The sequence below is a fragment of the Hyperolius riggenbachi genome, chromosome 11 (assembly GCF_040937935.1).
Source record: "Hyperolius riggenbachi isolate aHypRig1 chromosome 11, aHypRig1.pri, whole genome shotgun sequence".
Taxonomy (NCBI): domain Eukaryota; kingdom Metazoa; phylum Chordata; class Amphibia; order Anura; family Hyperoliidae; genus Hyperolius; species Hyperolius riggenbachi.
This window is the reverse complement of record NC_090656.1, coordinates 359616-384302: the sequence shown is the minus strand read 5'-3', so window position 1 is coordinate 384302 and position 24687 is coordinate 359616. Positions and strand designations below refer to the sequence as shown.

At 49.3% G+C, this 24687-nt stretch overlaps 1 protein-coding gene across 1 annotated transcript in view; it reads right to left on the bottom strand.

The window, feature by feature from the left end:
- The window catches only part of SF3B3 (splicing factor 3b subunit 3), a 122359-nt gene that overhangs the window by 64275 nt on the left and 33397 nt on the right, over positions 1 to 24687 (bottom strand). Inside the window, exons 7-8 of the mRNA XM_068261446.1 lie at positions 12812 to 12949; positions 12611 to 12714 (exon numbers count right to left, since the gene is read on the bottom strand). Of these exons, the coding sequence (XP_068117547.1) occupies positions 12611 to 12714; positions 12812 to 12949 (242 nt within the window). The remainder of the gene's footprint in view (positions 1 to 12610; positions 12715 to 12811; positions 12950 to 24687) is intronic.

Here is a 24687-nt window from a genome sequence, read left to right as displayed (position 1 = left end):
ACCGTGAGGAGTAGTCTTGAACCCAAATGTCTCAAAATGACCTGTGAAATCCTAAAGGTACTCATTGGACTTTGGGCCCCTTAGCACAGTTAGGCTGCAAAAAAGTGTCACACATGTGGTATCGCCGTACTCAGAAGAAGTAGTATAATGTGTTTTGTGGTGTATTTTTACATATAACCATGCTGGGTGGGAGAAATATCTCTGTAAATGACACATTTTTGATTTTTTTTACACACAATTGTCCATTTACAGAGAGATTTCTCCCACCCAGCATTGGTATGTGTAAAAATACACCACAAAACACATTATACTACTTCTCCTGAGTATGGCGATACTACATGTGTGACACTTTTTTGCAGCCTAGGTGCGCTAAGGGGCCCAACGTCCTATTCACAGGTCATTTTGAGGTATTTGTTTTCTAGACTACTCCCCACGGTTTAGGGCCCCTAAAATGCCAGGGCAGTATAGGAACCCCACAAGTGACCCCATTTTAGAAAGACGACACCCCAAAGTATTCCGTTAGGGGTATGGTGAGCTCATAGAAGATTTTATTTTTTGTCACAAGTTAGTGAAAAATGACACTTTGTGAAAAAAACAATAAAAATCCAATTTCCGCTAACTTTTGACAAAAAATAAAATCTTCTATGAACTCATCATACACCTAACAGAATACCTTGGGGTGTCTTCTTTCTAAAATGGGGTCACTTGTGGGGTTCCTATACTGCCCTGGCATTTTACGGGCCCAAAACTGTGAGTAGTCTGGAAACCAAATTTCTCAAAATGACTGTTCAGGGGTATAAGCGTCTGCAAATTTTGATGACAGGTGGTCTATGAGGGGGCAAATTTTGTGGAAACGGTCATAAGCAGGGTGGCCTCTTAGATGACAGGATGAATTGGGCCTGATCTGATGGATAGGAGTGCTAGGGGGGTGACAGGAGGTGATTGATGGGTGTCTCAGGGGGCGGTTAGAGGGGAAAATAGATGCAATCAATGCACTGGGGAGGTGATCGGAAGGGGGTCTGAGGGGGATCTGAGGGTTTGGCCGAGTGATCAGGAGCCCGCACGGGGCAAATTAGGGCCTGATCTGATGGGTAGGTGTGCTAGGGGGTGACAGGAGGTGATTTATGGGTGTCTCAAGGTGTGATTAGAGGGGGGAAATAGATGCAAGCACTGCACTAGCGAGGTGATCAGGGCTGGGGTCTGAGGGCGTTCTGAGGTGTGGGCGGGTGATTGGGTGCCCGCAAGGGGCAGATTAGGGTCTAATCTGCTGGGTAACAGTGACAGGTGGTGATAGGGGGTGATTGATGGGTAATTAGTGGGTGTTTAGAGGAGAGAATAGATGTAAACGATGGATTTGGGAGGTGATCTGATGTCGGATCTGCGGGCGATCTATTGGTGTGGGTGGGTGATCAGATTGCCCGCAAGGGGCAGGTTAGGGGCTGATTGATGGGTGGCAGTGACAGGGGGTGATTGACGGGTGATTGACAGGTGATCAGGGGGGATAGATGCATACAGTACACAGGGGGGGGGGGGGGGGGGGGTCTGGGGGGGTGATCAGGAGGGAGCAGGGGGCAGTTTAGGGACTAAAAAAAAAAAATAGCGTTGACAGATAGTGACAGGGAGTGATTGATGGGTGATTAGGGGGGTGATTGTGTGCAAATGGTGGTCTGGGGGGTGGGCAGGGGGGGGTCTGAGGGGTACTGTGGGCGATCAGGGGGCAGATCAATGTGTTTGGGTGCAGACTAGGGTGGCTGCAGCCTGCCCTGGTGGTCCCTCAGACACTGGGACCACCATGGCAGGAGGCAGCCTGTATAATACACTTTGTAAACATTACAAAGCGTATTATACGCTTCCTATCCGGGGATCGTCGGGTTAACAACCCGCCGGCGCTTCCGATTGGCCGGCGGGTTGACGTCGCGGGTGGGCGGAGCCTATTGCCGGTGGATGCGCGCGCATCCCAGCGCGCGATCCCCGGCCAGAGAGTGCCCCAGGACCTGACGCCAATCTGCGTTACGTGGTCCTGGGGCTGCCACTTTGCCGCCGCCAATATGAAGTAGGCGGTCGGCAAGTGGTTAAATCCTGCTCAGTTCAGAGGTGCTTTAACTCCCCAGTCTTGGCTTACTGTACCGTCTACCTTCGCCATAAGAATAAATCCTACAGACCGTATATAATAAATTGTGTAGTACGGATCATTCATAGAGAATTCGTAGCAAAGAAAAGAGTCTCATTTTCAGTTATATAGCTTTTCTTTTCTTTTTTTTATAACATTGGCATATGTCACAGTTGCAGTTTTAAAACCACAACCTGTATTTGAAAGTGAACCTGAAGTGAGAGTGATATGGAGGCTGCCATATTTATTATCTGTTAAACAATACTAGTTGCCTGGCAGCCCTGCTGATCCATTTGGCTGCAGTAGTGGCTGAATCACGCAAGAGAAACAGGCATGCAGCTAATCCTGTCAGATCTGACAATATGGTCAGGAACACCTGATCTGCTGCATGCTTGTTCAGGGGCTATGGCTGAAAGTATTAGAGGCAGAGGATCAGCAATAGAGAAGGCCCGGACCTCTGCTTTTCGGTTTGTGAACTTCCGCGAAAGTTCGCCTTTCGCGAACCGCAATAGACTTCAATGGGGAGGCGAACTTTGAAAACTAGAAAAATGTATGCTGGCCACAAAAGTGATGGAAAAGATGTTTCAAGGGGTCTAATACCTGGAGGGGGGCATGGCGGAGTGGGATACACGCCAAAAGTCCCGGGGAAAAATCTAGATTGGACGCAAAGCAGCGTTTAAGGGCAGAAATCACATTGAATGCTAAATTGCAGGCCTAAAGTGCTTTCAAACATCTTGCATGTGTATACATCAATCAGGGAGTGTAATTAGAGTACTGCTTCACACTGACACACCAAACTCACTGTGTAATGCACCGCAAACAGCTGTTTGCGTAGTGACGGCCGTGCTGGACTGGTGCGCAACATGGCCAGAGTGCAGGCCGTGGTGGTGTTCAAGCCCATATGGTCGCCGGGCTGTGGTAGCTCAATGATAGAACAACAGTGACTGTCCAGCTGATCAAATTTGGTCTGACCACAATGAAACAACGACCTTATTATCTTTTGTGTGCCACCCCCACCCGAGACACTCAAATAGCCGGCGGTCATTGCTTCATTGTGATACGCAAGCCCCTTCACCGCTGCAAGGTAATGATCACGAAGGGGAATTGACACATGTACATGCCTTTTGTTTTGTTATTGCAGCCGCAGTGCAGCCAGAAAAATTAGGCAGGCATGTACACGCACCAGAAAAATTATTATAGCGGCCTTAAAAATTCAGGAATCCGCGTGGAGTCCTGGATCCTGTTGGTGGTGGGGGAGATGGCAAGCGGCCTGCAGGCAGAGATGCTGTGTGGGAAGCGACTTATGGCCCATACTCACGGGCAGCAAAAGTGGCCTGTCGCCAGCACACGTGAGCGTGTGGGCGACAGCTCCTCGCCAGGTCCCTCCGCGTACACACGCGGAAGAGGGACCAGCGGTGCGACGAAAGCCGTCGCCGACGTTCCTCCTCCCCCCGCCGGAAGCTCCGTCTACCTCAATGGGGGTTGCTGTCGCTAGTCCGCGTACTCACGCGGACTAGCGACAGTTGCGGCGGCGACTGTCGCCAGGCGATTGAAACTTTCAATCGCCCGGCGACATCAGCGACGGGCGACAGTTCGGGGTGCGCGCCCGTGCGACGGCGCATACTCACGGGCGAGCTGTCGCCGCAACACGTGCGCGCCGCGTGTTGAGGCGACAATTGTAGTCCGTGAGTATGGGCCATTAGTCATGGGGCAGGCAGTCACACGGCGTGCAGGCCAATTAGGCTACACTCCCTCCTGGAGCCCCACCCCCCTTATAAAAAGGCAGGCAGTGTCAGGCTTTGGACTCACTCATGTGCCTGCAGTAATTAGGCTTCCGTGCACTCTGCACACACATCACCATACTAGGGCTGTCAGGGAGGAGCACAGATCACTTATTGCCCTGCAATGGCCTCTGTACTGCACAGGCTTCCATACACTCTGCACACACATCACCATACTAGGGCTGTCAGGGAGGAGGAGCACAGATCACTTATTACCCTGCAATGGCCTCTGTACTGTACAGGCTTCCATACACTCTGCACACACATCACCATACTAGGGCTGTCAGGGAGGAGGAGCACAGATCACTTATTGCCCTGCAATGGCCTCTGTACTGCACAGGCTTCCATACACATCACCATACTAGGGCTGTCAGGGAGGAGGAGCACAGATCACTTATTACCCTGCAATGGCCTCTGTACTGCACAGGCTTCCATACACATCACCACACTAGGGCTGTCAGGGAGGAGGAGCACAGATCACTTATTACCCTGCAATGGCCTCTGTACTGCACAGGCTTCCATACACTCTGCACACACATCACCATACTAGGGCTGTCAGGGAGGAGGAGCACAGATCACTTATTGCCATGCAATGGCCTCTGTACTGCGCAGGCTTCCATACACTCTGCACACACATCACCATACTAGGGCTGTCAGGGAGGAGGAGCACAGATCACTTATTGCCCTGCAATGGCCTCAGTACTGCGCAGGCTTCCATACACTCTGCACACACATCACCATACTAGGGCTGTCAGGGAGGAGGAGCACAGATCACTTATTGCCCTGCAATGGCCTCTGTACTGTACAGGCTTCCATACACTCTGCACACACATCACCATACTAGGGCTGTCAGGGAGGAGCACAGATCACTTATTGCCCTGCAATGGCCTCTGTACTGCACAGGCTTCCATACACTCTGCATACACATCACCATACTAGGGCTGTCAGGGAGGAGCAGCACAGATCACTTATTACCCTGCAATGGCCTCTGTACTGCGCAGGCTTCCATACACTCTGCACACACATCACCATACTAGGGCTTTCAGGGAGGAGCAGCACAGATCACTTATTACCCTGCAATGGCCTCTGTACTGCACAGGCTTCCATACACTCTGCACACACATCACCATACTAGGGCTGTCAGGGAGGAGGAGCACAGATCAGTTATTGCCCTGCAATGGCCTCTGTACTGCGCAGGCTTCCATACACTCTGCATACACATCACCATACTAGGGCTGTCAGGGAGGAGGAGCACAGATCACTTATTACCCTGCAATGGCCTCTGTACTGCACAGGCTTCCATACACATCACCACACTAGGGCTGTCAGGGAGGAGGAGCACAGATCACTTATTGCCCTGCAATGGCCTCTGTACTGCACAGGCTTCCATACACATCACCACACTAGGGCTGTCAGGGAGGAGGAGCACAGATCACTTATTACCCTGCAATGGCCCCATGTACTGCGCAGGCTTCCATACACTCTGCACACACATCACCATACTAGGGCTGTCAGGGAGGAGGAGCACAGATCAGTTATTGCCCTGCAATGGCCTCTGTACTGCGCAGGCTTCCATACACTTTGCACACACATCACCATACTAGGGCTGTCAGGGAGGAGCAGCACAGATCACTTATTGCCCTGCAATGGCCTCTGTACTGCACAGGCTTCCATACACTCTGCACACACATCACCATACTAGGGCTGTCAGGGAGGAGGAGCACAGATCACTTATTGCCCTGCAATGGCCTCTGTACTGCACAGGCTTCCATACACTCTGCACACACATCACCATACTAGGGCTGTCAGGGGGGAGGAGCACAGATCACTTATTACCCTGCAATGGCCTCTGTACTGCACAGGCTTCCATACACTCTGCACACACATCACCATACTAGGGCTGTCAGGGAGGAGCAGCACAGATCACTTATTACCCTGCAATGGCCTCTGTACTGCGCAGGCTTCCATACACTCTGCATACACACATCACCATACTAGGGCTGTCAGGGAGGAGAAGCACAGATCACTTATTACCCTGCAATGGCCTCTGTACTGCGCAGGCTTCCATACACTCTGCATACACACATCACCATACTAGGGCTGTCAGGGAGGAGGAGCACAGATCACTTATTACCCTGCAATGGCCTCTGTACTGCACAGGCTTCCATACACTCTGCACACACATCACCATACTAGGGCTGTCAGGGAGGAGGAGCACAGATCACTTATTGCCCTGCAATGGCCTCTGTACTGCGCAGGCTTCCATACACTCTGCACACACATCACCATACTAGGGCTGTCAGGGAGGAGCACAGATCACTTATTGCCCTGCAATGGCCTCTGTACTGCACAGGCTTCCATACACTCTGCACACACATCACCATACTAGGGCTGTCAGGGAGCACAGATCACTTATTACCCTGCAATGGCCTCTGTACTGCACAGGCTTCCATACACTCTGCACACACATCACCATACTAGGGCTGTCAGGGAGGAGGAGCACAGATCACTTATTACCCTGCAATGGCCTCTGTACTGCGCAGGCTTCCATACACTCTGCATACACATCACCATACTAGGGCTGTCAGGGAAGAGCACAGATCACTTATTGCCCTGCAATGGCCTCTGTACTGCACAGGCTTCCATACACTCTGCACACACATCACCATACTAGGGCTGTCAGGGAGGAGCACAGATCACTTATTGCCCTGCAATGGCCTCTGTACTGCACAGGCTTCCATACACTCTGCACACATCACCATACTAGGGCTGTCAGGGAGGATCAGCACAGATCACTTATTACCCTGCAATGGCCTCTGTACTGCACAGGCTTCCATACACTCTGCACACACATCACCATACTAGGGCTGTCAGGGAGGAGCACAGATCACTTATTGCCCTGCAATGGCCTCTGTACTGCGCAGGCTTCCATACACTCTGCACACACATCACCATACTAGGGCTGTCAGGGAGGAGGAGCACAGATCACTTATTACCCTGCAATGGCCCCTGTACTGCACAGGCTTCCATACACTCTGCACACACATCACCATACTAGGGCTGTCAGGGAGGAGGAGCACAGATCACTTATTGCCCTGCAATGGCCTCTGTACTGCGCAGGCTTCCATACACTCTGCACACACATCACCATACTAGGGCTGTCAGGGAGGAGCAGCACAGATCACTTATTACCCTGCAATGGCCTCTGTACTGCACAGGCTTCCATACACTCTGCACACATCACCATACTAGGGCTGTCAGGGAGGAGCACAGATCACTTATTACCCTGCAATGGCCTCTGTACTGCACAGGCTTCCATACACTCTGCACACACATCACCATACTAGGGCTGTCAGGGAGGAGGAGCACAGATCACTTATTGCCCTGCAATGGCCTCTGTACTGCACAGGCTTCCATACACTCTGCACACACATCACCATACTAGGGCTGTCAGGGAGGAGGAGCACAGATCACTTATTACCCTGCAATGGCCCCTGTACTGCACAGGCTTCCATACACTCTGCACACAAATCACCATACTAGGGCTGTCAGGGAGGAGGAGCACAGATCACTTATTGCCCTGCAATGGCCTCTGTACTGCGCAGGCTTCCATACACTCTGCACACACATCACCATACTAGGGCTGTCAGGGAGGAGCAGCACAGATCACTTATTACCCTGCAATGGCCTCTGTACTGCACAGGCTTCCATACACTCTGCACACACATCACCATACTAGGGCTGTCAGGGAGGAGCAGCACAGATCACTTATTACCCTGCAATGGCCTCTGTACTGCACAGGCTTCCATACACTCTGCACACACATCACCATACTAGGGCTGTCAGGGAGGAGGAGCACAGATCACTTATTGCCCTGCAATGGCCTCTGTACTGCGCAGGCTTCCATACACTCTGCACACACATCACCATACTAGGGCTGTCAGGGAGGAGCAGCACAGATCACTTATTACCCTGCAATGGCCTCTGTACTGCACAGGCTTCCATACACTCTGCACACACATCACCATACTAGGGCTGTCAGGGAGGAGGAGCACAGATCACTTATTACCCTGCAATGGCCTCTGTACTGCACAGGCTTCCATACACTCTGCACACACATCACCATACTAGGGCTGTCAGGGAGGAGCAGCACAGATCACTTATTACCCTGCAATGGCCTCTGTACTGCACAGGCTTCCATACACTCTGCATACACATCACCATACTAGGGCTGTCAGGGAGGAGGAGCACAGATCACTTATTACCCTGCAATGGCCTCTGTACTGCGCAGGCTTCCATACACTCTGCACACGCATCACCATACTAGGGCTGTCAGGGAGGAGCAGCACAGATCACTTATTACCCTGCAATGGCCTCTGTACTGCGCAGGCTTCCATACACTCTGCACACACATCACCATACTAGGGCTTTCAGGGAGGAGCAGCACAGATCACTTATTACCCTGCAATGGCCTCTGTACTGCACAGGCTTCCATACACTCTGCACACACATCACCATACTAGGGCTGTCAGGGAGGAGGAGCACAGATCAGTTATTGCCCTGCAATGGCCTCTGTACTGCGCAGGCTTCCATACACTCTGCATACACATCACCATACTAGGGCTGTCAGGGAGGAGGAGCACAGATCACTTATTACCCTGCAATGGCCTCTGTACTGCACAGGCTTCCATACACATCACCACACTAGGGCTGTCAGGGAGGAGGAGCACAGATCACTTATTGCCCTGCAATGGCCTCTGTACTGCACAGGCTTCCATACACATCACCACACTAGGGCTGTCAGGGAGGAGGAGCACAGATCACTTATTACCCTGCAATGGCCCCATGTACTGCGCAGGCTTCCATACACTCTGCACACACATCACCACACTAGGGCTGTCAGGGAGGAGGAGCACAGATCACTTATTACCCTGCAATGGCCCCATGTACTGCGCAGGCTTCCATACACTCTGCACACACATCACCATACTAGGGCTGTCAGGGAGGAGCAGCACAGATCACTTATTGCCCTGCAATGGCCTCTGTACTGCACAGGCTTCCATACACTCTGCACACACATCACCATACTAGGGCTGTCAGGGAGGAGTAGCACAGATCACTTATTGCCCTGCAATGGCCTCTGTACTGCACAGGCTTCCATACACTCTGCACACACAACACCATACTAGGGCTGTCAGGGAGGAGCAGCACAGATCACTTATTACCCTGCAATGGCCTCTGTACTGCACAGGCTTCCATACACTCTGCACACACATCACCATACTAGGGCTGTCAGGGAGGAGGAGCACAGATCACTTATTGCCCTGCAATGGCCTCTGTACTGCGCAGGCTTCCATACACTCTGCACACATCACCATACTAGGGCTGTCAGGAAGGAGCACAGATCACTTATTACCCTGCAATGGCCCCTGTACTGCACAGGCTTCCATACACTCTGCACACACATCACCATACTAGGGCTTTCAGGGAGGAGGAGCACAGATCACTTATTACCCTGCAATGGCCTCTGTACTGCACAGGCTTCCATACACTCTGCACACACATCACCATACTAGGGCTGTCAGGGAGGAGCAGCACAGATCACTTATTACCCTGCAATGGCCTCTGTACTGCACAGGCTTCCATACACTCTGCACACACATCACCATACTAGGGCTGTCAGGGAGGAGGAGCACAGATCACTTATTGCCCTGCAATGGCCTCTGTACTGCGCAGGCTTCCATACACTCTGCACACATCACCATACTAGGGCTGTCAGGAAGGAGCACAGATCACTTATTACCCTGCAATGGCCCCTGTACTGCACAGGCTTCCATACACTCTGCACACACATCACCATACTAGGGCTGTCAGGGAGCACAGATCACTTATTACCCTGCAATGGCCTCTGTACTGCACAGGCTTCCATACACTCTGCACACACATCACCATACTAGGGCTGTCAGGGAGCACAGATGAAATTCAATGTTGACAAATGTAAAGTCATGCATTTTGGTCGTACCAATGGTCTAGCACCATACAAAATAAATGGGATACAGTTGGGAACATCAAACTTGGAGAAGGACTTAGGAGTACTCATCGACAACAAGTTAAATAATCGTACTCAATGCCAAGCCGCTGCAGCTAAAGCGAACAAAATTTTGGGATGCATTAAAAGGGAAATAATAACTCGAGATGCTAGCATAATATTGCCCCTGTTTAACTCTCTAGTAAGGCCACATCTGGAATATGGAATTCAGTTCTGGGCACCACATTACAAAAAAGATATTGCAGTTTTAGAGCAGGTGCAGAGACGAGCTACAAAATTGATACGTGGGATGGAAGGTCTCGCTTACCAAGAAAGGTTAGATAAACTGGGTTTATTTAGTCTAGAGAAAAGACGCCTTAGAGGAGATCTAATTAACATGTATAAATACATTAGAGGGCAATATAATAGCTTGGCGGATGAGCTTTTTGTCCCTAGGCCTTCTCAAAGGACTAGAGGACATGAGCTGCGCATGGAGGAAAAACGTTTTAGCCATTTATTTAGGAAAGGGTTCTTTACAGTAAGAGTGGTTAAGATGTGGAATGCATTGCCACAGGAAGTCGTTATGGCAAACTCTATACCTGCATTTAAAGGGGGCTTAGATGCTTTCCTTGCGTTGAAAGACATCCATGGCTACAATTACTAGGTTATGCCTAATGATGTTGATCCAGGGATTTTATCTGATTGCCATCTGGGGTCAGGAAGGAATTTTTCCCATTTGGGGCTAATTGGACCATGCCTGGTGGGGTTTTTTTTCGCCTTCCTCTGGATCAACAGGGGTATGTGGGGGACGGGCTGGAGTTGTACTTTGTACTGGTTGAACTCGATGGACGTATGTCTTTTTTCAGCCAAAATAACTATGTAACTATGTAAGATCACTTATTACCCTGCAATGGCCTCTGTACTGCACAGGCTTCCATACACTCTGCACACACATCACCATACTAGGGCTGTCAGGGAGGAGGAGCACAGATCACTTATTACCCTGCAATGGCCTCTGTATTGCGCAGGCTTCCATACACTCTGCACACACATCACCATACTAGGGCTGTCAGGGAGGAGGAGCACAGATCACTTATTACCCTGCAATGGCCTCTGTACTGCACAGGCTTCCATACACTCTGCACACACATCACCATACTAGGGCTGTCAGGGAGGAGCAGCACAGATCACTTATTGCCCTGCAATGGCCTCTGTACTGCGCAGGCTTCCATACACTCTGCACACACATCACCATACTAGGGCTGTCAGGGAGGAGGAGCACAGATCACTTATTACCCTGCAATGGCCTCTGTACTGCACAGGCTTCCATACACTCTGCACACATCACCATACTAGGGCTGTCAGGGAGGAGGAGCACAGATCACTTATTACCCTGCAATGGCCTCTGTACTGCACAGGCTTCCATACACTCTGCACACACATCACCATACTAGGGCTGTCAGGGAGGAGGAGCACAGATCACTTATTGCCCTGCAATGGCCTCTGTACTGCGCAGGCTTCCATACACTCTGCACACACATCACCATACTAGGGCTGTCAGGGAGGAGGAGCACAGATCACTTATTACCCTGCAATGGCCTCTGTACTGCACAGGCTTCCATACACTCTGCACACATCACCATACTAGGGCTGTCAGGGAGGAGGAGCACAGATCACTTATTACCCTGCAATGGCCTCTGTACTGCACAGGCTTCCATACACTCTGCACACACATCACCATACTAGGGCTGTCAGGGAGGAGGAGCACAGATCACTTATTGCCCTGCAATGGCCTCTGTACTGCGCAGGCTTCCATACACTCTGCACACACATCACCATACTAGGGCTGTCAGGGAGGAGCACAGATCACTTATTGCCCTGCAATGGCCTCTGTACTGCACAGGCTTCCATACACTCTGCACACACATCACCATACTAGGGCTGTCAGGGAGGAGCAGCACAGATCACTTATTGCCCTGCAATGGCCTCTGTACTGTGCAGGCTTCCATACACTCTGCACACACATCACCATACTAGGGCTGTCAGGGAGGAGCAGCACAGATCACTTATTACCCTGCAATGGCCTCTGTACTGCACAGGCTTCCATACACTCTGCACACACATCACCATACTAGGGCTGTCAGGGAGGAGCACAGATCACTTATTGCCCTGCAATGGCCTCTGTACTGCACAGGCTTCCATACACTCTGCACACACATCACCATACTAGGGCTGTCAGGGAGGAGGAGCACAGATCACTTATTGCCCTGCAATGGCCTCTGTACTGTGCAGGCTTCCATACACTCTGCACACACATCACCATACTAGGGCTGTCAGGGAGGAGCAGCACAGATCACTTATTACCCTGCAATGGCCTCTGTACTGCACAGGCTTCCATACACTCTGCACACACATCACCATACTAGGGCTGTCAGGGAGGAGCAGCACAGATCACTTATTGCCCTGCAATGGCCTCTGTACTGCACAGGCTTCCATACACTCTGCACACACATCACCATACTAGGGCTGTCAGGGAGGAGCAGCACAGATCACTTATTACCCTGCAATGGCCTCTGTACTGCACAGGCTTCCATACACTCTGCACACACATCACCATACTAGGGCTGTCAGGGAGGAGGAGCACAGATCACTTATTGCCGAGATTGAGATTGTGAAGGAAGTATAACTTACTGGTTGCCAAACTCTGAAGCCACAAAAAGAAAGCCGGTCTTTAGGACGCACATGGCGGCCGCCACTGGAACAGTGTCAAAGTATTTCAGACGGATTTCTGTAACCTAAAAAGAGAGAAAAGAGAGAAGAGACAAACACAACAAGTGAGCAATGAAGGAAAGTAAACACCAGCGTACAATCTGCCTGAAAGCAAATCCTCACCATATCCTCATCAGTCTCCAGCGTGATCTTAAATATGTCGCCCTGCTCCGTCTGAGCCAGGAAAAAGAACATGGATTTGGTTTTGTGCGTAGCTGAGCAGACAAAGATCATTCCCCGCTCTGGATCATCCAGATCATTCTAAGCAGAGAGAAGAGAAGACTCGGGTCACACTTCATACTAAACTCGCTCTCCAGGCCAAGTGTACAAATCAACCTGCAGGTTATTCAAGCATTATTCTCACCCCCCCCCCCCCCACTTACAATGTTAAACCGCATCTCTGGTGACTTAAGTGTACCTGTGATAATGTATCAGGATTTATACTTCGCTGCAGCTTTCTCCAGCACCCTGCAGTCCTGCTTGATCACCATTCTCCTCTGTTCAACAATATGGCCCGGTACATTCACTGAATGCCCCGGGGAAACTCCACTGGGGATGCGCAGTCTGGCTGTGCGCCCCTATGCAGTGTGATAATACTGCAGCTGTGATGGGGGCGCATGCACGGATGCAGTGTGATAATACTGCAGCTGTGATTGGGGGGGGGGCGCATGCACGGATGCAGTGTGGTAATACTGTAGCTGTGATTGGGGGGCGCATGCACGGATGCAGTGTGATAATACTGTAGCTGTGATTGGGGGGCGCATGCACGGATGCAGTGTGGTAATACTGTAGCTGTGATTGGGGGGCGCATGCACAGATGCAGTGTGATAATACTGTAGCTGTGATTGGGAGGCGCATGCACGGATGCAGTGTGGTAATACTGTAGCTGTGATTGGGGGGCACATGCACGGATGCAGTGTGATAATACTGTAGCTGTGATTGGGAGGCACATGCACGGATGCAGTGTGATGATACTGTAGCTGTGATTGGGGGGGCGCATGCACGGATGCAGTGTGATAATACTGCAGCTGTGATTGGGGGGCGCATGCACAGATGCAGTGTGATAATACTGTAGCTGTGATTGGGAGGCGCATGCACGGATGCAGTGTGGTAATACTGTAGCTGTGATTGGGGGGCACATGCACGGATGCAGTGTGATAATACTGTAGCTGTGATTGGGGGGCGCATGCACGGATGCAGTGTGATAATACTGCAGCTGTGATTGGGGGGCGCATGCACAGATGCAGTGTGATAATACTGTAGCTGTGATTGGGAGGCGCATGCACGGATGCAGTGTGGTAATACTGTAGCTGTGATTGGGGGGCACATGCACGGATGCAGTGTGATAATACTGTAGCTGTGATTGGGAGGCGCATGCACGGATGCAGTGTGATGATACTGTAGCTGTGATTGGGGGGGGGGCGCATGCACGGATGCAGTGTGGTAATACTGTAGCTGTGAATGGGGGGCGCATGCACGGATGCAGTGTGGTAATACTGTAGCTGTGATTGGGGGGCACATGCACGGATGCAGTGTGATAATACTGTAGCTGTGATTGGGGGCGCATGCACGGATGCAGTGTGATAATACTGCAGCTGTGATGGGGGGGGGGGCGCATGCACGGATGCAGTGTGATAATACTGTAGCTGTGATTGGGAGGCGCATGCACGGATGCAGTGTGGTAATACTGTAGCTGTGATTGGGGGGCACATGCACGGATGCAGTGTGATAATACTGTAGCTGTGATTGGGAGGCGCATGCACGGATGCAGTGTGATGATACTGTAGCTGTGATTGGGGGGGCGCATGCACGGATGCAGTGTGATAATACTGCAGCTGTGATTGGGGGGCGCATGCACAGATGCAGTGTGATAATACTGTAGCTGTGATTGGGAGGCGCATGCACGGATGCAGTGTGGTAATACTGTAGCTGTGATTGGGGGGCGCATGCACGGATGCAGTGTGATAATACTGCAGCTGTGATTGGGGGGCGCATGCACAGATGCAGTGTGATAATACTGTAGCTGTGATTGGGAGGCGCATGCACGGATGCAGTGTGGTAATACTGTAGCTGTGATTGGGGGGCACATGCACGGATGCAGTGTGATAATACTGTAGCTGTGATTGGGAGGCGCATGCACGGATGCAGTGTGATGATACTGTAGCTGTGATTGGGGGGGCGCATGCACGGATGCAGTGTGGTAATACTGTAGCTGTGAATGGGGGGCGCATGCACTGATGCAGTGTGGTAATACTGTAGCTGTGATTGGGGGGCACATGCACGGATGCAGTGTGATAATACTGTAGCTGTGATTGGGGGCGCATGCACGGATGCAGTGTGATAATACTGCAGCTGTGATGGGGGGGGGGCGCATGCACGGATGCAGTGTGATAATACTGTAGCTGTGATTGGGGGGGCGCATGCACGGATGCAGTGTGATAATACTGTAGCTGTGATTGGGAGGCGCATGCACGGATGCAGTGTGATAATACTGTAGCTGTGATTGGGAGGCGCATGCACAGATGCAGTGTGATAATACTGTAGCTGTGATTGGGAGGCGCATGCACGGATGCAGTGTGATAATACTGTAGCTGTGATTGGGAGGCGCATGCACGGATGCAGTGTGATAATACTGTAGCTGTGATTGGGAGGCGCATGCACGGATGCAGTGTGATAATACTGTAGCTGTGATTGGGAGGCGCATGCACGGATGCAGTGTGATAATACTGTAGCTGTGATTGGGGGGCGCATGCATGGATACAGTGTGATAATACTGTAGCTGTGATTGGGGGGCGCATGCATGGATGCAGTGTGATAATACTGTAGCTGTGATTGGGGGGCGCATGCACGGATGCAGTGTGATAATACTGTAGCTGTGATTGGGGGGCGCATGCACGGATGCAGTGTGATAATACTGTAGCTGTGATTGGGAGGCGCATGCACGGATGCAGTGTGATAATACTGTAGCTGTGATTGGGGGAGGGGGCGCATGCACGGATGCAGTGTGATAATACTGTAGCTGTGATTGGGGGGCGCATGCACGGATGCAGTGTGATAATACTGTAGCTGTGATGGGGGGGGGGGGGGGGGGGCGCATGCACGGATGCAGTGTGGTAATACTGTAGCTGTGATTGGGGGGCGCATGCACGGATGCAGTGTGATAATACTGTAGCTGTGATTGGGGGGGGCGCATGCACGGATGCAGTGTGATAATACTGTAGCTGTGATTGAGTGGGCGCATGCACGGATGCAGTGTGATAATACTGTAGCTGTGATGGGGGGGGGGGGGGCGCATGCACGGATGCAGTGTGGTAATACTGTAGCTGTGATGGGGGGGGGGCGCATGCACGGATGCAGTGTGATAATACTGTAGCTGTGATTGGGGGGGGCGCATGCACGGATGCAGTGTGATAATACTGTAGCTGTGATTGGGGGGCGCATGCACGGATGCAGTGTGATAATACTGTAGCTGTGATGGGGGGGGGCGCATGCACGGATGCAGTGTGGTAATACTGTAGTTGTGATTGGGGGGCGCATGCACGGATGCAGTGTGATAATACTGTAGCTGTGATTGGGGGGCGCATGCACGGCTGGGCTGCAGAGTCTACAGCAGAAGATTGGAGGGGATCAGGAGGATGGCGGCCGAGGATATGGAGCGTACACAGTGCAATTGTATGGGCATTTACAACTTGTCCTCAGAGGATTGGATTTTAACAGTCATCAGAGGTGCACTTTAACAGGGATGCTCATCCGGATTCCGGGTAACCCAGATATCCAAACTTTTTTTTACACTATCCGATTCGGATTCTGGATTAAAAAAATAAAAAAAAATCCAGATAACTATCTGCGGATAGTTTCACCCATGATCCGGATATCCGTGGATTTACCAGATATTCGAATCCGATTACTAGGTCAGTGGCAAAAAAGGACAATCACCACCTCTCTCTCTTCCAGGGATTTGTAGGATGTCAAAAGCAAGCTCACATACATTGGCCAGGAATCGAACCCAGGACAACTGCTTGTAGGGCAGCTATGCTCACCACTATACCACCAACAGCACTACATGCTGAAGCCAGCCTAGCATGTCCCGTTGTGATATACCCAAGAGTAAAATGAGCTTGCTTATTTGCTAGATGAAAGCAGTGGGACACATGGTGATACTGCTTACAGACTTCAATTCAAGACTTTAGAATCAGAAAGATCATGTGGATGATGCTGGTGTAATGCTGGGTACACACTGAGATTTTCTGGTCGATTTACTGTCAGATCGATTATTTCCAACATGTTCGATTTGCTTTCCGACCGATTTCCGAGCATTTTCCGATCGATTTCCTATTAAAGTGCATGGAAATCGGTTAGTACATTTGGCTGTAAACCGAAAGGTTGGTGGTTCAAGCCCATCCAGGGATGGCCTTGCTGTGACGAATCAACTTTTATTCGTCCTAAATAAGTAGTTAGAGCCTTATAAGGTATTCCCTGTCGCCACTATTAAAAAGTAACAGCAGATAGGGAAAGGCTTGGTTTATAAAAAGATCAGGGCAGCCAGGGGTTAACAGTTCCTCTCCCTGGTCAAATGTAGCAAACCCTGACCCCTCCAATTACAGCTTTCGCACCTACATGTGACAGGTGGTTTCCTGGCCTCATGTGACCCCCCCTAGAGAGTTTATAAGCTCATCCATCAGATGAAGGGTAGATATCAGCTGACAGAAGCTCATAAATTGCAGTTTTCTCCAGACTGGTCGGCCCCAGTCTAGCAGGAGATCTGACACCTAGGCTGCTGCCCGAGCTTCAAAAGACTTCTGCCTTTAGGAAAACCTGTGATCTCACAAATATGAAATCCCTCTTTTGTCATAAAGATGACTTTCCAAATAGGCAACGGCCTTTAGAACCCGCTTATTATGATATTCGGAACAAACCACACAATTGGATGTTTCCGAATTAACGGTAAGCCTTGCCAAAGCAGAGATATGCATTTTGGGGTCACCGTTCACTTTAAACCCCCCAAGTTTGGTATTAATGTTCTTGATAAATCCTGACAAACCTAAAATTGTTACTCGATTTAACATAACTTGTATGGTTTGCAGATTAGCACACCTATCGTGATTCAGGTATATTCCTGTGTCTATGAGAGGGGCGGGCATATTTCCTGTTCCAAAGAGGTGTGTGATCCACGCCCCTAACCCCTCCTTGCTGGAGTGGGGGCTATAACTATAGAGAGCCCAGAAAGCTCTGGGTCCCATGTCCATCATCTGGAATCTTTGTCTATAACATCTGACAAGCCAGCAGGACTCTGGCCTCATGGAAAAAACGTCATCTTGGACTTTCAACAAAGACTTGTGATTGCCGCATGAACTACCAATAACGGTATTTGAACTGTATATTATTAAGACATTCTGTTTCTTTTCATCTCTCTCTATCAAACCAAACTGTTCTAAAGTAAGCTGTGTGTATGTAGTTTTCGAATAAAACTAACGATTTTACCGTCCAGTCTTGTGTCTGTTCTGGCCATCTGATCGCTGCTATAACGAATCCGCCCTCTGAAGAGTCAGTCATACTACCGAATCAGTGTTCTCCCCAGGCTCTTTTAGCTGGGCGCTCCACCCGGCTACTTTTTCATGCCACCCGGCTGGAAATAAATTCTGGGGAGAACACTGCGCATTGTTTTATTACTTGCTTATAAGTTGTGATTTGCTAGCTAGGTTGTAAATAACCGTTTCTTCCTTCTAGGATTAGCTAGTACCAGATTTCCTGAGCGAAATCGATAATGTTACCCAGTTTCTCGATTGTATCCATCGAGCTTGCATCATAGAGACCCAGTAACCTTTCTTTAACGTCACATTGCTCACAGTCTTTAAGCCGTCGGAAGGGACTATCCCCCGAACCGTGACTGGAGCATGTCGAACATGATTGGGCTGGCTACCATATTATGATAGCGTTGGGGTCTCTTTGCCCTATCAAATCAAAGAGTGGTGGCAGTGTATTTACCAGATTTCCAGTGCAAAATAAATATTTTTAGTTTACCGATTGTACGTAAAACCAGGATTGTACATGTATGGGCACCTCCAACCAATCTTAATTGTTTACTACGCACACAGTGAATTTGCCTCCAGCAGTCTCTAGTGCATGAGACCTGCATGGCAACAGTGGCCTAGTAACACGGGATTGGTGAGTGATTGTCCCATAACATATTGTCGGCAGCTGCGTGATCAATCCTTATTGTCAGTCTGTTCACCGTACTTCCTGCATATGCTAACGGGAGCAGATCTCGACGGGATCGCGGGGCTGGATTGTCATACTTGCCTTTTGTGAAGGGAACTAATGTACCCTTCTTAACCCATTCAGGTTCCGTCGTTTTCACGTGAGAAATGTTCACCTCCCATTCATTAGCCTATAACGTTATCACTACTTATCACAATGCACTGATCTATATCTTGTTTTTTCCGCCACCAATTAGGCTTTCTTTGGGGGGTACATTTTGCTAAGAGCCACTTTACTGTAAATGCATTTTAACAGAAAAAAACGGAAAAAATCATTTCTCAGTTTTCAGCCATTATAGTTTTAAAATAATACATGCCTCCATAATTAAAACTCACGTATTGTATTTGCCCATACGTCCCGGTTAGAACACTGTTAAAATTATGTCCCTATCACAATGTATGGCGACAATATTTTATTTGGAAATAAAGGTGCATTTTTTTCCGTTTTGCATCTATCACTATTTACAAGTTTAAAATAAAAAAAAATATAGAAATATTTCATCTTTACATTGATATTTAAAAAAGTTTAGACCCTTAGGTAAATATTTACATGTTTGTTTTTTTTTATTGTAATTTTTTTTTTTTTTATTGTAAACATTTTATTTGGGTAGTTTTGGGAGGGTGGGAGGTAAACAATAGATTTATAATGTAAATGTGTGTTAATTTTAAATTTTTTTTTTTTTACAGGTGTAGTATTACTTTTTGGCCACAAGATGGCGGCCATGAGTTTGTTTACATGACGTCACTCTAAGCGTAACATACGCTTACAGTGACGCATCGGGAAAGGAACGGCCAGAAAAGGCGCAGCTTCTGAGAGAAGCTGTCGCTTTTTCAGCGGGGAGAGGAATCAATGATCGGACACCATAGCCCGATACATTGATTCCCTGGCTACCGAATCCGCGGCCGGGAGTGCGCGCGCGATCGGCCGCGGGAGCGCGCATGGTTCCTGGACGTAGAAACTACGTCCAGGAACCAAAATAGGTTAAACTTGAAGATTGTATATAAATGTAAGCAGACTGCAGAGTGGCACAGCAGAAGTGTGCTGGGCCCATAACCCAGATGTTGATGGATTGAAACGTTCCTCTGCTAGGCATGATTTCATTTTTGCACCTCGCTTTATCACATGGGCAAAACTGTTTCCATTGCCCTGTAAGAGAAAGTGTAATAAGGGCCCTGCCGTAACATACCGTATTTTTCGTACTATAAGACGCTCCGGACCATAAGACGCACCTAGGTTTAGAGAGCAAAAACCAGGGAAAAAAAAAATATATATAGCAAACCTGGTGTGTCTATGGTCCAGGGGCATCTTGTGGATGTTCTCACAGCAATTACTATAGCCCTCCTGTACTTTGTGTGTCTCCCTGTGTCCTCCTATGCCCCTTGTGTCTTCCTGTGTCCCTATCTGTCCCCCTGTATCCTCCTCTGTTTGTGCCCCTGTATCCTATGTGTGTCCCCCTATGTGCTATGCTTGTTCCTATGTTTGTCCCTGTGTGCTATGCTTGTCCTGTTGTGTTCATTGCTTGTCTAACTGTGTCCTCTGTTTGTCCCCTGTGTGCTATGCTTGTCCTGTTGTGTCCTCAGCTTGTCAACCTGTTTCCTCTGCTTGTCCCCCTATGTGCTATGCTTGTCCCTTTTGTGTAATCGGTGTGTCCCTAGCTTGTCCCGTGTTCTATGCTTGTCCTGTTGTGTCCTCAGCTATCCCCCCCCTCCCGGGGGCATTGCCCGAGTGTTATGTAGTTATTGGCAGCCATGTGTCACCGCCCCACGCAGTGTAATTAGCTACATCAGTATAATCTGATTGGCCCACGCTGTCATGTATACCTGATTGTCCCCGGGCCTGCAGTGTAATTCGCTGCATCAGCATAATCCAATGCGCCCCGCTGTGTAATTAGCAGCCATATCTCGCTCGATCTCGGGAAGTCCACGCTGCTTAGAGACCCCCGCTGTGTAGTTAGCCACTGCCATGGATAACCTGATTGTCCCCGGGCAGGCAGTGTAATTCGCCGCATCAGCATAATCCAATGCGCCCCGCTGTGTAATTAGCAGCCATATCTCACCCCATCTCGGGAAGTCCGCGCTGCTTAGAGACCTCTCATAGACGTCATTCTTCCCTCTAGTGCCGGCTGCCTGTAATGACGCAACATGAAAAGCCGGCACTAGGGGAAAGAATGACGTATATGAGAGGTCTCTAAGCAGCGCGGACTTCCCGAGATGGGGTGAGATATGGCTGCTAATTGCACAGCGGGGCGCATTGGATTATGCTGATGCAGCGAATTACACTGCCTGCCCGGGGACAATCAGGTTATCCATGGCAGCGGCTAACTACACAGCGGGGGTCTCTAAGCAGCGTGGACTTCCCGAGATGGGGTGAGATATGGCTGCTAATTGCACAGCGGGGCGCATTGGATTATGCTGATGCAGCGAATTACACTGCAGGCCCGGGGACAATCAGGTATACATGGCAGCGGCTAACTACACAGCGGGGGACAATCAGATTATACTGATGTAGCTAATTACAATGTGGGGGGTGGTGACACATGGCTGCCGATAACTACATAACACCCGGGCAGTGGGATTAAACAAACCGGGACTCCCTGTATTCGGACCATAAGACGCAGTGACTTTTTCCCCCCACTTTTGGGTAAGAAAAAGTGCGTCTTATAGTCCGAAAAATACGGTAGATATTATGGTAGCTAAGACTACTCCTGGGCCTTGTAGTTGAAGAGATGAGTGAAATGGCTGGCTTCAGCCTGTAATGTTAGTTGACCTGGGTTTGATTCCCAGCCAATGGTGGTATAGTGGTGAGCATAGCTGCCTCCAAGCAGTTGACCTTGGTTCGATTCCTGGCCAATGTATGTAAGTGTGCTTTTGACATCCTACGAATCCCTGGAAGACAAGATCCTCCAGGAGGAGGAGGAAAGGAGTTTTTGAAGGTTAAAAACGTTTTTAAAGTATTTTAAAGAGTAACTGTCAGGCTGCAGAAGCTAATTTAAACTTCTATTCTCCTGTGTTAAACAGTTTAGAAGGAAGCCCAAAAGCAATTAGTGAAGATAAAAATCTCAGTTACCTTTGATGTGTGCTTATCAGCAAGTCTGTTATTCTTAAGAAGACGCAAGCCGCATACCATACTGCAAAGCATTCTGGGGCTCTCCCCTCGGCTGCTAATGAGACGTTACAGCAGCTTGTAATGGCGTAGCACTGATAAATCTCGGGCAGAGTACACTGCAGGAGTCAGCTATTGTTCCTAGCCACATGGCTCATTAATATTCACTGCACACTGTGTTGTTCAAGTACAAGTTTATCTGTGATCAGGAAGCAGGCAGGACATGACGACACATTTGACAGAAAAACATGGAGCCTGCCATGAGCTGTCAGGAGCATCTATCTCTGCATATACTATATACAAATTCTGTGAAATCCAAACGTGGACAGTGAAATGCATATGTAATGTAAGTACAGCCAATCTTTAGCTACTGATATATGTGTTTATTTTCTCTGAGACCTTATACCTAACAGCTCCTCTTTAAAAAGGCACTTTCTGTTTGTCTATCCGGATATCCGAATAGGTCGGATATCCGCGGATAATGCGTCCGGATATCCGCATTCATGCGGATATCTAAAAGGTCGGATTCGGATATCCAAACCGGATCCGGATCAATTCAGATTTTTAAAGTACTATCCAAGCATCCCTGCACTTTAATATTCCAAATAGTGTATAGTCTCCATACAATAAGGGGTTATATGTCCCAGCAAGTCAAACCCGTAAGGTCCAGATTCCTGATGGACCATGTAAGAGTTACAATGGAAGTAAGAACCAGGACTCTACCTGGATGAGATGAAAATTTTGCTTTATCTCACAGTAACCGCAAGCACGTTTCAATCTTCAAGACCCTTAATCAAGAGATTTGTTTGTTTCTTCCATTGTGGCGCTTTAATGGTCCTCTGGCCTCTCCTCACCACAATGAAACAAGTGTCCCTTTTGCACAAATTCAATATCCAACCCTGCTGGGCATTAGTACCACAAGTAAGGTAATATGGTAGTAGCCTACGAACACTGCCATTCCAGCGCAGGAGACTTGGGCGCAGCAGTGAGTAACGTCGGAGCTGTCAGAAGATTGAGCTGAAGTTACGTATAAAACAATAATTCAACCTCCAGCAATTGCTGGAAGCCAAATTATTTCATTCCACCCACCATCTATGGTGGCCTGGAGGGGGAATAGTATTTAACATTGATAGGAATTTGTGCAGTAGCAGGATAAGCCATACAGGCTGTATTCTGTGTTCTGTAATTCCTCTCGTACACAGTATCCAATACAGATAATCAAAAGGTCAGAGGACGTGGCAACGATGTTTGAAGAATATTCAGAAGATTCTGCTGCAGTGAGGGGAACCTTGAGCTCCACAGTTTGGATTCTGAATAGAACGCGCCAGGGTGGGTGGAGCCAATGCATCCTTAATTCACCCTTGTTGCAGTCTATAGCCGATCTGCTCCAGGTCATGTTCCGTATCACTCCTCCTTCCGGGTTTGAAGAAGGAATTTTTGGAGCGATATGGAGCACATCTGCTATAGGTGGTGACAAGGTGAGTTACACCCCCCCCCCCCCCCCCCATTTAAAGATGAAAAACTAACTATAACAAGTAACTTGTCTATTGATCTTATCTAAAGTTTAGATAGTTTACACAGCAAATGTAGCTGCAAACAGCTTTAATAGAATATGATTATTTACTTCTGTGATACAATGACAGCAGCCATGTTGTTTGTAAACATCACCTAGAGGCAGGCTTATCTGCATCTTGAGCCATCAGCCTAATCCCCTCTCCTCCCCTCTGCCTCTGAAATCAATGGCTAGTAACACCTCCCCCTCCTTCTGCCCAGACTGAGCTCCCATGAGCCCTTGCTACTGCCAAGGCTCTCTGAACCTGTGGGCGTGGCTTATTTAGTTTATAGGAAATTAGAGTATTAAAACAAAAACAAAAAAGTATTTGGCTTGAGAAATGCCCTATAAACAATAGGAAAGGAACACAATTATGCAATGTGTAAAAGTTCACCTCGGATCCACTTTAAAGAAAACCTGTACTGAGAAAAAAACGGCCCCTGGGGGGGAACTCGCCTCGGGTGGGGGAAGCCTCCGGATCCTATCGAGGCGTCCCCCGTCCTCCTGTGTCCCACGGTGGTCCCGCTGTGCCCCTCCGAACGTCGGCAATGTAGATATTTAGCTTCCCAGCTCCAGCGCAGGCACAGTAGCAGTGCTGCGCTACGAAATAGGCGGAAATACCAGATCTCAGTCTCCGGTGCCTGCGCAGTAGAGCGGACCCAGCTGAGAAAGGTAAATATTGAACAAGCTGACGGATCTGTCGGGCCGCTGTTCAGAGAGCTGCAGCGAGACTCCCGTGGGATGCAGAAGAACGGGGGAAGCCTCGATAGGATCCGGAGGCTTCCCCCTCCCGAGGTGAGTACCCCCAGGGGAAGTTTTCCTAGTTACAGAGTCTCTTTAAAGGATCCATTCTATTTGTGATTTGAACTGTGGAACTCAGGACTAAGTGAGGGAGAAGTGAACAGAAGTGATAGATGAATATACAGTTTTCACCAAACAGGTTCTGTCACGGAACAGCCGTGAGAAACGCGGGCGAACTGGAAGGATCCCCACAGTCCAATTTCTGATCGCTCTCTGGCTAAATTTGTGCAGCCATTGCAGTAATCAGAAACCGGCATCCCTGGTTTTTCTTTTTTTAAATAAAGAC